A 15,562-nucleotide genomic window follows, 5' to 3' on the forward strand; every position below is an offset into this window, starting at 1 on the left:
TACATCAAATGGAATAGTTTTTATTATTAATAGTTATAGATTATATAATTAGGTAATTTATTTTAAAAATGTAATTGTTATTGGAAGTTAAAATGAATATTATAATAATTGAGAGTAAAATTATGCAAAAAGAAGTATGAGACTAAATAGAATATTTTTTTTACAACAGTTATTGATGAATTGTGATATGATATGTGTTTTACACACATTTCGACAACATATATTTAACAATTTTTTTCTTACCTATGGTTATTGTGCACAATAAAAATGTTTGTTGCTTTTGCCAACTGCCAAGTGATGAAAATGCTTATATAAGAGCTTTGATTTATTTTGTTAGTGTTTTTTTTTTTTTGGAAATAGTAGTAAGTGGAGAAATGCATCTTTTGATTATTCTATGGGTCCGTGACAAACTGAGAATAATATTTCACACGTGTTGTTGAATGCAGTCGTGGCGGTTTGTGTGATTGTGGGCTTTAAGAGGAAGCGGTGGGTGATTTGTATCCGCCGTTTGAGCTATACGGCTAATCGTGTCCACCACGCCGACGTTATATCGCGGGTTTTTCTGCCCATCTACAGGGCACGTCTAACAAATTAATGATTTAAATGAGTTTATATAAGTAAGGAAATGAAAATAAAGTTTTGTCTAAATATAAATATATATATATGAATGAAATAAACGTATTTTAGAAAATAAAGTATATTTATGATTATCGATAAGAAAATTAATAATTATAATTAGCTTTAAATTTTATTATAAACAAAGTTTTAATTAGCTCAATCTCATCCAAGACACTTTGCATCTTATACTTATAACTTTTGAGACTTTACCTATCATCTAGGTTCTCAATAAGCTCGCCAAAAGCAAACCAAGGCATTAGCCTACACTAATAATAGAAACTCCAAATCAGTTATATCAGGGATGGAAACCTTGGATCATCTTCCCTTGTCTAATAAGAATAGAAGACTAACGTGAAGGACCTTTCTAAGTCTCCCATGCTGGGAAACAAAGGTGGTCCATAGGAATTTTTTCCTATACTAATTTTTTTTTTAAAAAAAAAAACATCCCTTCTTTCTGTCTCTCTATTGTCGTCTCTGTTTCTTCTCTTTATCGTTGCTGCTTTCATCCTCTATCGTCATTGTTGCACTCATTCCTCTCCCTCTGTCGCCGCTACCGACAACAACAACGACAAGGCCTCGAGATCGAACAATCATTGCCTGTTCCCAATGACTCACCCAATCACCACTAATTGTTGGAAATCAACGCTTTAATATCACTGTTGGATAATCAATGTTCTCACAAATAAAATTACTCACACCCACAAAAAATCGTGAAAACACAACAAAGACTACAACGTAGCAAAAATAATAACAAACACAAAAATTTAACGTGATTCGACACCTCTTACTTATGTCTGTGAAACTGACTCAAAAAGTATTTTATTATTACAAAAATGATTACAAAATTGTAACTCACCCCAAATAGTATATCATTTTACAAACCCGAATATCACACCCAATGGTTACAATAAATGATAGCACTCTCACATAAAGACATTTTTCTCTCAACGAAGTGATTTTATTTCAGAATTTCTCTTCATGTGTTGTATTTCTTCACCATTGTCACAAACTATAATAAATAAGTTCTTTTAGAAGTTGAAATAAAAACAACTTATAATGTATTCATTCAACTAAGGTTCATATAATAAAATGTAATCTTTCACTTTGCATTTAAGTCACCTAAACCTTAGTAATCAAAATCTAATTCCTAATTTGCATGCACCTTATCTTTTGGCTTCAAACTCTACATTAATAACGACTTTTATAACACCGACAACAAAGTTTTCCATCAACAACCTTGCTCCGGTCGTTGCATCACTTATCCCAAGAAACACTAGTTTTCCACGACTACAATCTATTTTCCATCGTATGTCACTTAATTGGCTCTCCCACGATAGGATTAAACCTATCGCAGGGATGAAAACCTTGGATCGCCTTCCCTTGTCTAATAAATGCTTGGGCTTAGACTATAGCATGCACTCAAAAGAGATTCTCATCCTATAAATGTTGTGTTTTATAAAATTAACTGATAAAATAGTTAAGAACTCGTAAGTTAGTAAAGCTTGTAAGTTATGATATGAGAGTTAAAAAAAACTAAAAACTTATTATTTAATTGATTAAATTAAAAGTATCTAATGAAATTAATTTAAAAGTTAGATGATAGTAACTTATAAGTTAATTTTTTTTTCACAAACTACCTGAAGTAACTTGTAAAAATAAGTTAAAAGTTATTAAAATAAGCTTGTATACCAACTTTTTTAATCAAACTTGTAACTTAATCAAGGTAGTTTATAAACTTTATAGAAGTTGTGAGTTTGGCCATCATTGCAATATACTTGTCCCAAAGAAAGACTATATTGAGTATGAAAAATGATATTTACAATATATTTAAGTCCACTTTAACTGAGATACGAGAATTTAAAAGAGAATTAAATAAATAAAAATGAACCTTTCTTTCATTCTTTGATCATAAACAACATGAAGAAACTCATAATTAAAATAATAAACTTAAGAAGTCGATATATATTTAAGAAAATGTAATAAAATATTATGTAATCATATATGCTTTCTATCTTCATCATCATGTGAATAAATATTTGTAGAGAAGTAAGCACATAGGTATTCAGACACACTAATAATGTAAACGTGATGTTGAATAACATTGTTTGTGATGAATTAAAAATTGTCTATAATGATGGTCACGTGCAAATACTCTAACGCCAAAGATAATATAAAATCCAAATTATTATAAAATGAATCTAAAGGATAGGACAATTCGTACTATAGAGGGAGAATGTATTTGGTCGAAGTGTTTACAAAGAGATATTTATAGCAAAATCAAGGTGATGGGAATGGATGATTATGTTATCTTGTCGAATCTCCTTGTTGCTTGCACACTATCTTCTTTGTGTAAAGGATTCTCATTGTATCTAACAAGGAGAAATCATGTGACTCATAGGGTAAAATCTTCTTTTGAAAAAAATTGAAAGTTTCAACCTTTGACATCCAACTTAGACTATAACGAGGGTTTCAACTTTTGACATCTACTTAAGTGACATCTAATTTGACAATAAAAGGATAGCTTAAGTTGTGTTTGGTTTAAAAGAGAGAAATAAAATAGATAAAAATAGAAGAGAGATAATTTAAAAATAGAGAAATAAAATGATATGGTTTGTTATTTAATTTATGAGAAATATGTGAGAAATAAACAAATAGTATTGTAAAGTTATAAAAGTGTCATTATACCCTTAGTGTTTATATCCAAATGACGTGAATGAGAGATAAATACAGGGGCAATAGTGGCTTTTTATTTATTGTGCATTCAATCACATAAAACGGGGAACACTTAATATAAAGTTAGTTTTTATTGCCACTCACATATAACAAACAATGAGAGCTCATTTTGGTCTGCAAGAAATTATTTATGTTGTCTAAACCAAACTGAGCCTTAGTTTCTTAGGTAATGAGTTGGGGATTCTAACTTTGACCAGCTTCTAAAATTTGAGCTTAAATTGTAGACTTTTGTTGAGACTCATACAAATCCAAAAACAATAAGAAACATGTTATATTACATAAAGACCTTTATCTTTTTGTTCCTAAACTTTTTTGATATTCTATTTTTAGTCATTAATGTAAATTTTAATCGGTCAAAGTTGTTGATTTTTTTCTCTGTCACCATTTTTAGTCTATGAATTTGAATAATAACATTAATTGTTGATTAGTAATAAATGAGAAAAAGACTATGAATTCATTCCTACCATTAAAAAAACTAACAAAACTAATGGTTAAACTAATTAAAAAATAGCATGTAATTTCTTTTTCCAAAGACTTATATCTACGTTTCTTATATTTATATTTCTTTTTTACTAAATATGTATTTATACATAATATTTGTTTTCATTTGTTTTAATTATTGCCAGCTTTTAAATCAAATTTATAAATAATTGAAGTGAGGCTTGATTGGAGTGTTTTTTGTTTTCATTTTTAAAAAACAAAAAAATAAGAATGACAATACATTTGCATAAAATAAAAAAAATATTTTGTCTAAAAATATTTTTAAAAACAGACCCAAAATTAAAAATAGCAAATTAACGTTTTTAGTAAAAAGTGAAAATACAACAATACTTCATAATGTTTTCTACTCTATATATATGCTTTATAAATTTTTAAAAAATAAAAATTATTTTCAAAATATAAAAATAAAAACACTCAAAATCAAACGCCTCCTTGAAATATATTTTTTCACAATTATTAGTTAAATGAAAACAAAATTTGAGTGGAAAGCAAATAGTGAAAGAAAAAGCGTGAGAATGAGAGGAAGCAGCGTATCTTATCTATCGTGGTCAAGGATCAGTCACCGTTGATGGCATACATGGTCCTCAAAGGATGAGTTAGGATGCTGACACCTGGCCCCTTCTGAAAGAGAAATGGGTTACGTGGTACCGGCGGAACCGACAGAGTAACGGCGAGGAACATGTAAAGCCAAGTTCTCGCTAAAATAATTTTTCCCTATTTTGTGGAAGCAAACTAAAAGCATGAAATGAAAAGGGGCAAATGTCTAAAAATATTTTAGTAAATCTCTCTTTTGTACACAATGTATTGTATAAAAATAAAAAAATATTACACAACTAATAATAGTATTGCTCCATCTAAAATTAGCTATTCTGACTATATGATTCTGTTATTTCTTTATGGCTTTCTTTTCTAAAGATTTTACTGCCGCGTCTTTAATATTTTTAACTCCCCTTTTATTTTCTCCTATTGTTTTTATAAAAAATCTATACGTTTAAATGAAATTTTGGGGTAGGCATGCCAGAGGCAAAAGGAATTTCCCGAATCGAGAGTAATTATTGGGATCGATATACATGAGTAACAACGGACCATTTATTTTCTAGGTTGAAAACTAACTATAGAAACGTGGAGTTATCATTCAACTATTATATTATGTTTTAAATTCAATTTTGTGACTAGTAAATTGCTTTTTACAATTGAGATCTTCTACAATTTATAAAAGGAAGTAATAAGCGACGATATAAATTTTAATGGGTTTATTATTTTTCAAAACTTTTCTGAATCTCTACATGAACTCATAATTTAAATTATAATAAGAAAGTAATTGAATACAAATAATTATTATGTTAAAGTTAAGGTTAATTATTTGAATAATATTTAAGTTTGATTACCTGTAAAAATAATTATTGATCAAATTTTAAGTACCTTTTGATCAAATTTTGAATTAATCAAGATTTTTTTTCTCAATAAAACGAAGGATTAAGACTGAAAATTTTAAATTTTAATCATTTGAAATATTTTTTCATTAATATTTTTAGTCTTACACTCAAATAATAGCATTAACAAATAACATAACAAAAATATTAATAACTAAATTATTTAGCGCATCATTAAAGAAACTAATGGGACAATCACTTATATCTTTATTTTTGTAAAATGTGTTTTTAATCCCTTGTGTATTCAATTTTTTTGATGAGGTTAGATTAGTTGGTAAAAGATTAAAAACACACTTTATAATAAAAAAATTACATATAGCTATTCCGTTAGGTTTCTTGTTAGTTTTGTTAATGGTAGGAATGAATTCATAGTCTTTTTCTCATTTATTTCTTAACCACCTAATCATTCTTATGTTTTCCAAAGAGACATGCTATTTAAAATTTGAATAATTATATTTTAATATAACAATAAAATATTTTACTTCATTTAACAAGACGAACTTTGTTTTCAATTTTCATTATCATTATCTTGATTATTTTTACGAGACATGCAATTGCACTCAGTCTTGTTATAACCTTGCCGCCATGCCGTTCTCGCATGTCATTCGCGTGACATGGTCGCATCATGTTTAATTTTTACGCTCTCTTTTTAATTCCATTTGAATCGTTAATTACCCTTTAATATTGACATAATACAGTTTGACCATTTGTTAATAATATTAAACTAACCACACCACTCGGAATTCATGCATTAAATAACGTAAAAAGGGATCTCTTTTTGCAAACATAAAATTGTGAGGAATTGCGGTAATTGATCTAGAAAGACATAAATATAAAATTCATAATTTTTCTAATCAAAATAATTACTCTAAACTTTAATATGATTATTTTATGTTTTTCTCTTTTATAACATGACATTATTATTGTCATATTAAAACTCTGATCCAAAACTTTACATGTTTTCACAAGTATAAAATGTCAAATTAACTGTTGATTGTCAACGGAGTGAGCACTTAAGCAGTAGGTGAGGAATCACATATGTATGAATGTGAACTTATTATCAAGTTATCCAAAAAAAAAAAAAAACTGGAAAGTTCAATGTATCGATCGTAATCAGCAGTTAATTGGATTTGCTCAGCAGAAGAAGAAAAAACCTTCATTACAATAATAATCATTTTGAAAGTTCTGATTTATTTGAAATTATTAATAAAATTATACTTTTCTTTCTTATGTTTATTTTAATTTTTCAACCCTAATTTGTCTACCATTTTGAAAGCAAGATAGCTATATAATTATCCCACAAAATCAAAATTTTGAATTAACTCCTCGCTGCCGGTCGTACCATAGCAAACGTGAAGCCGTTCTGATCTAGAAGCTTTTACATTTTTATTAGAATTGACTGCATGAAAATGACCAAACTGTGTAGCTTCATTTATGTTTTAACACAAACAAGTGAAACTATAACTTGTTTCAAGTATTTCCAATAATGTCTTAGTGTGCCTTTTGAAAGCCATTAAACACTATGTTCAACGCTAAATTACAATTTTCTTTATTTCATGCTATTGGAAAGTTTAGTGACGTAATGATTATAATTTATGCTAATTAATTGTAGTTATCCAACTCGGGAGCTGACTTGACTTTATCATTTCCATACTAATTATTTTTTCAACTTCGATGCGATAGAGTAATGCATACTCACAAAACCAATAACTTGTTATTGAATACAAATGATATCTTCCACCATACTTATACTGGCTGCTCCCAAGAATATTGCCTTTGGAATCATATATAATATGCGCAAATTGAATTGGGTATTTGTGATTGTACATTTCAATTAAGCCTTACGAAAAAGACTAATTCAAAGTCCTCTTCCTAATTATGGTCTAGAGATGCGAAGAAAAATAATATTAGTATTAGTATTACCCAACAAATAAACAATATCAGTTGACCATACTCTTTGGGCAGGCATTTTTTAAAACCAACTTTGTCTTTCCATCAGCAAAATGACCACCTATATGAAGTACGAAAATATATGGATTTCGATTTGAGATGTCATTGAGTTAGAATCAATGGTAATCCTTTCTTATTTATTTATTTAATACAATAAATATTTTTGGATTACTTATGTATCAATTAATATTATATATCTCTCTGAAAAACGATCTTTAAAGGACATATGGATATCATACATAAATCCTTTTTTTTTTCTTTAAGTAAAGGGCGGTTCAGTTATTAACTTTTGCACATTATAAGTAATTTAATTTTATTAGTTAATTTAATGGACACCTTACTCATTAAAAGTTAAAATAAAAAAACGGAGTGGACTATTTAAGCAAGCCAGCTTTATTTAACTAGTAAAAGTTCATTAAAATATTTGAAAGTTCCTCTCATGTTTGTCTTGGGAACAAAAAAGTACATAGTCCTTAATAAGTTATGATTATATACAAATTGAAGACATCGAACGGCAATATTAATCAGGAAAAATTCGCCAATATTTTTGACTTTCTTTTGATTATCGTTACTTCAAGTTTACTTCTGTTTGTTTCTGGTGTCATCTTATGGTTTCACATTTAAATGGAACATAATTAAATAAGAAAAAAGAAAGTCGTTAACACAACGAGAAGCCCATGAATGTCTGAATTATGGGATAAACACATGACTGATTATAAAAAAGTAAACTGAAAAAGGAAGGGGCATGGGATTTGGGGAATGATAAAAAAAACAGCATATGTTTGAGTTAATGGAAAATGACTATTAGTCTATTAACATAAACAATTTCATCTTATCCTCAGACAATCAAACGTGCTTCCCGTTTCTCATTTGAGGGAAAAAAACAGATGTGAGATAAAGTTACCAAAAAAAAAAAGAGTAGAAGCATAAGTTATTTGGCTGAAGTAGGTGCTCACATGATTCAAAGTTATACGTAATCCAGCTGGAGAATTATTATACAGCTATAACCTATAACTAAATAGTATTTGAAAATAGATATAAAGTGAAAACACCAGCAGAATCTTCCAAATTCTTGTATCCCATATGCAGCCATTGAATCAATGCCAATTTTAGTTGGTTTGTGACATTTATTAGCAAAATAAATGAAAGAAAGAAGAAAAATAATAAGACATGGTATTATTGCAAAGCCTCCAAATAAACAAAACCAATACACAAAATAACAAAACTACTCCAAAATAATAAAACTCTCACGCGGCTTATCATTCATCAAATAAGAAACTTTACTAATGATTGAACTGGGACCCGGGAAGGGAGGAAGAAGGCAGTGGCTGTATATGAAGAGGATCAGTTGACATTGAATTTGATATTAAAAAATATATATTTTTTAAGTAACATATTACTTGTTAAAATTAAAATGTGATGGAATATTAATTAATTTTAAATTGTATGAACTTTCACTTAATCATTGATAAAATATTTTTTTAAAAAAATATTGAAGGTAATATTTACAAAAATATCAATTAATCATGTCATATATATATTTATGAGAAAGAAACTCAAGGCCAAGTAAATGGGGCATAGCCATTGCTATAGATAATCAATTCAAACAAAAAGAAGCAATTTTTTTCTAACTTTACGATAAACACGCCAAATAGACAAGCAAACAAGACTGCACAATGGAGCAAAAACTAATAATCTCAAAACAAATGATTGGGAATTGAACGAAGACATTGCTATTTTAATATGTTTATAGTATCGTATTGTGGGTTAAAAAAACAATATTTTCAAAGTTGGATCACACTAAGGCTTTTTATTTGTCAGCACTTAGCAGACTCATAACAAAGTTAGAGCCCACTAAAAATTAAAATGGCATTTTCCAGGAAAAACGACACTGAAGAGTTAAGATCAGGTTCGATTATCAAACGTATCCCAGTCTGGTTCTTGAAAAAGAAACACACAACTTGTGGCTGTGGACTAATTTCCTGTAGTTTTTTAATAAAAAAATATTTTAGTAAAATTAATTTTAAATTATTAAATGTGATTAAAATATTTTTAAATTAATCTTATTAAAAAAGTTTACATTAAAATATACTACTATATTATGTAGTAGTGTGTAAGATTAATTTAAAATGCTAACTAAAAAACTGACCTTGTGGGATAAAGCTTTGATGTAACTAAAGAACTGAATTGAAAAGAAAAATCATGTCTCCCAAAGACGCTCACGGGACACTCGCATCGTGTGAGAATGAAGATTGATACATTTCAAATCCTTAATGGCTAGCTACCTTCGTTGCCAGTTAAAAAAAACTCATCTAAATAAGATTCTTCAAAAGTTTATTGAAATAAACTAAATTTAAATAATAGCAAAGCCTTAATTTCACTAAATAAAGGCAACTATCTGAATTCCACAACATCATTCAACACAATTAAAAATAAAAATTTCAATAATGTCATTTAGAAAAAAAAATCATAAATTATTTACATTAGCTCGGATAAGATTTTTCAAGCATTCCCTTTCCCTAAACGTTATCAAATCCACACATTTCCCTCTGCTTCTCAATGCAATACAATAGGATCTAAGTATACACATCGGGGGGCAAGCAATATCTGAATGATTTTTCCTTTTCCTTTCAGTACATTTAATGTGTATTTTTTACATAAAAAACTAACAAAACTAGACACCAAATAATTAACTTTTTTATAATCACAAACCCAACTTTTTCATCCCTCAACATGGGGAAGCAACTACATAAATAAAGGGGCAGGAATTTCATCCCTCAACATGGGGAAGCAACTACATAAATAAAGGGGCAGGAAAGGGTTGAAAGAATAAATGTAGGCATCACGGAACAGATCAGCCACCGTATGTGTCGCATCAATAAATTAAGCCTCATTTCATCATGTATATTCTCAGGCATGTTGCAACCCCTTATTTAATGTCAGCCAATAATTTCAAGCACCATCTATGATTTCCCTTTCTCATCATCCTGTACATTCAAACAAGTTATAAAATAAATTAGTACTACAAATGCCGCCATTTAATAAAATTTCAGACCGAAATGAAGTTCCATTTTTTTTTCATCAGTTAGTTTTTATTAGAATGTTAACAAAATGAAGTTTTGCAATTGGGTCGAATAAGTCTTCTATTATAGGAAAAAGAGTATCTGAATGGTTATGGCTGGACTAATGTCCTTAGTACTAACAGCAAAAGCTAGGATTATGGCTATACAAAAGCAGACTATTGCTTGTTTCAAATGGAAAGGCTAAATACTTCTTCTACTTTGTCATCCAAAAAAAAAGGGCTTGATTGAGTATATTAGTAGAATTACAAAAACAAGAACTCTCACAAGTTTAGCAAATATTTAGATTAACAGCAACAAGTGCATGGATCAAAATGTAGAATTCTCTTTCTCTCTTGCAAGGATCAAAACAAAGTGTATATTACAAAATAAAAAATTATTCGCTATAAGGACTAAATCTAACAGAGTTATAACATCTGCAAATGACGGACCAATTTGTAATCGACTTTCCATGTAGAAATAAGAATTTTTTTATACAGGAACAAAAATGAAAGTAGCATCAAGTGTAGGGATCAAATTTTTAATAACTTTCTATGAAACAAACAATAATTTAACCCACAAAAGTATTTCAAATTGTAATTTTTTGGTCAAGCCTAGACAAGCATTTTCAAGGATAATGAAGAAAAAGTTTATTTAATTTTATTTTAAGATAACATTTACTAAAAGAAATAAAAAATGCATACCCACGCAGGGGTTTGCTAATATACTCTTATGTGTTTTGTAAAAGGAATAAATTAATAAGCTACAGTTTCGGAAACATATTAACAAATCTAAAGTTATGTTTGCCACATAATCCTAAATAGTGTGTGTGTGTATATATATATATATATATTAGAGAGAGAGAGGATCAAGTTACTCAAAGAGTAACTGATCTTACTATTAGATCTTGAAAAAATGAAAGATGAGGATGAGAAATAAGTCTTTAAGTAGGGAAGAAGTTTTTTCGTACCGGGAAACATGATTCCTGGGAATGTGTAAAATACATTTGGTTAGTCTTAATATGTTTCCTGTGAATTAAAGATTCATGTAAAATATGTAACTAAAACTTTTCCTTCACTGGGAAAAGTTGGATTCCAGTCCCCCTTCTTGGGAATGTTTTTGCAGGAAAGTGAGTTAAAATTGATTCCCGGAAATCATAGTTTCTTGACAGTCTTTTTTATTAATTGCATACCAAACATGAGAATCATAGTTTTCCACTTTAAGATTTCTGGGATAGTAAAAATTTCCCATCTATCAAGTGCCCCCCTTAAAGTTACTCTTGGAATAACTTGATCCCTCCTCAAATATGTATACACACACCATAGCTAGTACAGATTATTTCATGCTTACCGAATTATCCATCAGTTTTTCCAAATCATCATCATATCCCCCATCGCCATCATCTGAAAGACCAAAGAGATTGTTGGCAAATATAAACTCTTCAAATTTAATTTCATACATGAATAAATGAACCACCCAGAGCACATATTTTTCTATACTTGAACTAATATACCCAAAGGAACACACTATCATTGGATATAATTCTCCAACTCTAGAGAACATAGTGGCATAGACTAACAAAAAGGAAAATATGAAGAAAATGGTAATCCATCTAGTTGGCTAAGCTTTAGTTATGTCTGCATTGATTGAGAAAGTTAACAGTTTAAACTAGATTATTTGTTTGGATAAGGGGTGGAAGGAGAAAAGATGGAAAGGGAATAATTCCCTCAAGCTCTCACTATTGTTCCCCTCCAAACTAGGGCATAATGAGGGTAGAGAACTTTGTTTTATTTTAAAAACTTATGATGACTATTTATCTTACAAATTTAGTTACTTAGAGAAAAATTGGTTATATTAAAAAACAATTACACTTAAAATTCATAACAATTCTGCCTTGACCTTTTTCCTCTCATTAATCATCCAAACATGGGGAATGCAAAACTATATGATTTTCTCCATTCCCCCTTCCCTTCCCTTCCATTCCATCTCATCATTCTAATACTTCCAAGTTATGCAGCTTAAATAAGAAAACAAGTATAATCCAAAATATGCAAAAGATAAATTGTTTGGAAATCAACATAACTATATCCATTTTACTTATATGGTTTATCTCCTTTAAATTACTCTGGGTCTGGGACAGAAAATTTCTTTCACATCAATTATAAATGGAGATGTACCAAACTCATACACAATATACCAGTATATCTTTCAGAAATAGATAACAAATTTTAATAGATTAAATTAATAAAGCGTACCAGGCTCATCATCACTGTTTCCTTCTCCCAGAAGAAATACATCCAAGTCTTGCTCTGTTGATGAATTCGAAGGTTTGGCCTCCTTTTTCACTTCTTGCACCTCTTGATTGGAGATCAATTCAGTGTTTAAGGATTCCATCATCACTTTGTGATCTTTTACTTGTTCACATGATTTTAGTTTATTGTCTTCCATGTACTTATTCTCATAGCTGTCAGAAATCATATGACAAAAGTTTGCCAAATGTCACAAAAGCGTGTAACTATAACAGTATAACCTACGTTAAAGAGCATATGTTAACTTATAGACGCATTTCTTATAACACGTACAAGTACAACTAGCTTGATATTTATCCACAAGTATAGGATTTTAAGAGTGTAGCGATCATCAGCTAGAATTATTGTTATTAATAATTTATGCACATCCAACTAAATTTTCAAAAACTCAACCAACGTTCACCTGCCTGTATGAGCTCTGATTTAAAAAACTAAATCATATTTTTGAAAAAATAATATTTAATGTGAATACCAAAATTCTCAAGCAACAAGGCAAAGTACATACGGTGCAGTGTGATTATTCACAAGTATAAAATATATTCTCCAAAACTTCCTCTCTTTCATGACTCGTGGACACAGTTCATACCTCAATCCTGAAATCTCCTGTAACAAAAAAAAATTGAATAGTGAGTGGAAGTACATTATGTTTCAAATATGTAATATGTAATTACAAGAAAAAATGCAATCGTAATTGACATAGAATACAATATCACATGTATACTCAAACCAACACATATAAATAGGCAACATATTTTACTTTATTCATGCTAGATTAACACAAAAAAATGCAATGTCTTTGACCCAATTATTTGCTCCAACAAACTTGGATATCAGAACACCAAGCATCAATTCTACCATGGAAGCATGTCACCAATCTTCACGGGTGGATCTGACAAGGTGACAATTACAGGAGCATGAAAAGAGACAGACATAACTCACCTTGCTGCAATTCAGAGTTGTTAACTCTTACACCATTCTTCTAACTTCTATCCCCCCCTCCCTCTTTCTTTCTTTCTTTCTCGCATACACAGACAAAACCTCCCAGAACACAAAGGTCAACACTAATCAAGACACAAACTATTCACAGTATCTTAATCTCATACTCCCTCTACAACTTATTGTATTCATATGTTTCAGACTCAGCCATTACTCCATGATACTATTTTACCCCAAACATCAGTTCAATTTACGAAGTATCCTGGTTGAGTAATTTTCTGGACAAGTTGACAAATATTAGACACTTCCCATTCCAATGGTTAAGGATACATAAATTCTTCATCTGTCGTCTATGACTACTTGTAGGTAAGCAAACAAAGAGAACATTTTTCACAATTAATCGGAATGATTTAGATGCAAAACATTACTTGTCCAATATCTATCTGGACCTTTACCACTAATCAATGTCTAGGACTTGGCCCTCAATAACAAACAACCAAAGGCATAAATCCTTTTCCCAGCCCAATCCTAATCCTCAGATCAGCATCGAACACTGCCTGAAACTTAATCATACTCAAACTTTCTAATTTCTCTGGAGAAAATAAATCACTGCGACAAGAATACCTAGATAAAACCAGATGCAATCATATCCAAGACATGCAACGTTTTCAAGTTAATATGAATACTGAAAAGTAAAAAAGAAAAGAAAAGAAAAAGCATGTTTAAGAGTCTAAGACTAAATTCTTGAATGAAAATAAAATTGTACTTCTTAGGCATCACTATTTACATGTTAGTAAAACAATGAATAGCAGGTGCCTCTCTTAAATTTAATGAAAGCACTGAGAAACCATGCGGTGCATTAATTAACACCGATAAAAGTACCCATGCCCTGCATAGCTTTGATAACATTCTTTCTGATTCACAAAAACACATTAAAAAAAGGTGCTACCTTGACTGTAGAAAGAACAAGACTGGCATGTTTTTCCTGCCACTCGGTTAGGTCCTGCCTAACATTTGAAACTGCAGGAACATCAGACAATTCCGTATCATCTGCAAATGGATGGGAACCAAAACTTTCATAACCTCCTCAAACTTGGTGGGTAGCATTCGTAATGAACTGAAAATGTTTGCTATAAATAAATAAAAATAAATTTAAAACATGCTTTAAATAATAGAATGAAAAACTAGAAATAGAATGCTTCCCGTTTTCACTTTAGAATATGACACAACTTCGGTTGCAAATTATATTCATTCAATAGTCTAATTTCGATTTCTCACCTAACAAAGTAAATCTTAACTTTATTTAATTATTGTTCATGGACAGTGGACACATATAATTGCACTTAACCCTAATCCACACACAAAATAAAATAAAACGAAAGAAACCTTGAAGGGGAAAATCCTCAAAGGTAGTGATGGTGATTCCTTTGACAAAGTCCCTCAACTCTTCGGTGATGCCAAAACGGTGGAGATCGACGTCGTTTATGGCATAAGGTCGGGGCAAGTGCTTGGAAGCTTGCGCTGCGATTTCTTTGGTGGTTTCTGCTATGATGTTGGTGAATTGGGTAGCTCTAGCTCCCAACGACAGTTCCTGGGATCGTTTCGCTGCTTCTTCCGCAAAGCTTCGGGCTCTGTTCCACAGCTCCATCTTCCTCTTTTGGTTCACGACTGATTCAGAAAAAGGTTTTTTTGGATTTGGATACAACAACAATGTCTCTCATTTTTCATATTATTTTATTATTAAAAAATAAGAAGAAGAAAATTTCTCACTGTTTTTGCCAACGGGTTTCTCGTCAAAGTGATAAATTTTGGGATCAAGACATGCAAACGTGACCAAAGCTGATAGTAATAGGGAGTGCTATAACCACCAAAAGATAATATCAGAATTTGTTAATTTTTATTTTTAGTACTAACTTATCCTTAATGGATAATTATTATCATTTGTAAATATCTATAGATAGAATTAATACAGAAAGACATAAAAGAATTAGTATAGTTTAATTCTCTTTTCGTAACAAGAGGT

General features: G+C 30.0%; 1 protein-coding gene across 2 annotated transcripts; it reads right to left on the minus strand.

The window, feature by feature from the left end:
* Positions 1 to 9,661: 9,661 nt before the first annotated feature.
* Positions 9,662 to 15,350, minus strand: LOC114411775. 2 transcript variants are annotated; one of them, XM_028375463.1, is made up of 6 exons: positions 14,926 to 15,345; positions 14,489 to 14,589; positions 13,190 to 13,206; positions 12,550 to 12,758; positions 11,645 to 11,697; positions 9,662 to 10,222 (listed from the first exon to the last, which is right to left on the minus strand). In XM_028375463.1, exons 1-6 carry the CDS (start codon positions 15,185 to 15,187, stop codon positions 10,199 to 10,201), a joined length of 666 nt encoding a protein of 221 aa, XP_028231264.1. In that variant the 5' UTR covers positions 15,188 to 15,345; the 3' UTR covers positions 9,662 to 10,198. The 2 variants fall into 2 exon arrangements, with proteins under 2 accessions (XP_028231264.1, XP_028231263.1); XM_028375462.1 differs by having other exon boundaries at positions 9,689 to 10,222; positions 13,109 to 13,206; positions 14,926 to 15,350.
* Between the last annotated feature and the right edge of the window lie 212 nt (positions 15,351 to 15,562).

The sequence above is a fragment of the Glycine soja genome, chromosome 5, assembly GCF_004193775.1.
Source record: "Glycine soja cultivar W05 chromosome 5, ASM419377v2, whole genome shotgun sequence".
In the NCBI taxonomy this organism is placed as follows: Eukaryota; Viridiplantae; Streptophyta; class Magnoliopsida; order Fabales; family Fabaceae; genus Glycine; species Glycine soja.

Excerpts from the sequence above, each read along its gene's own strand:
- LOC114411775 (XM_028375462.1), bottom strand. The coding sequence starts at position 15,187 with ATGGAGCTGTGGAACAGAGCCCGAAGCTTTGCGGAAGAAGCAGCGAAA. Across the intron at positions 14,590-14,925 it reads TGAGGATTTTCCCCTTCAAG|ATGATACGGAATTGTCTGAT; the intron begins GTTTCTTTCGTT and ends ATCCATTTGCAG. Across the intron at positions 11,698-12,549 it reads AAACAGTGATGATGAGCCTG|ATGATGGCGATGGGGGATAT; the intron begins GTACGCTTTATT and ends TTGGTCTTTCAG.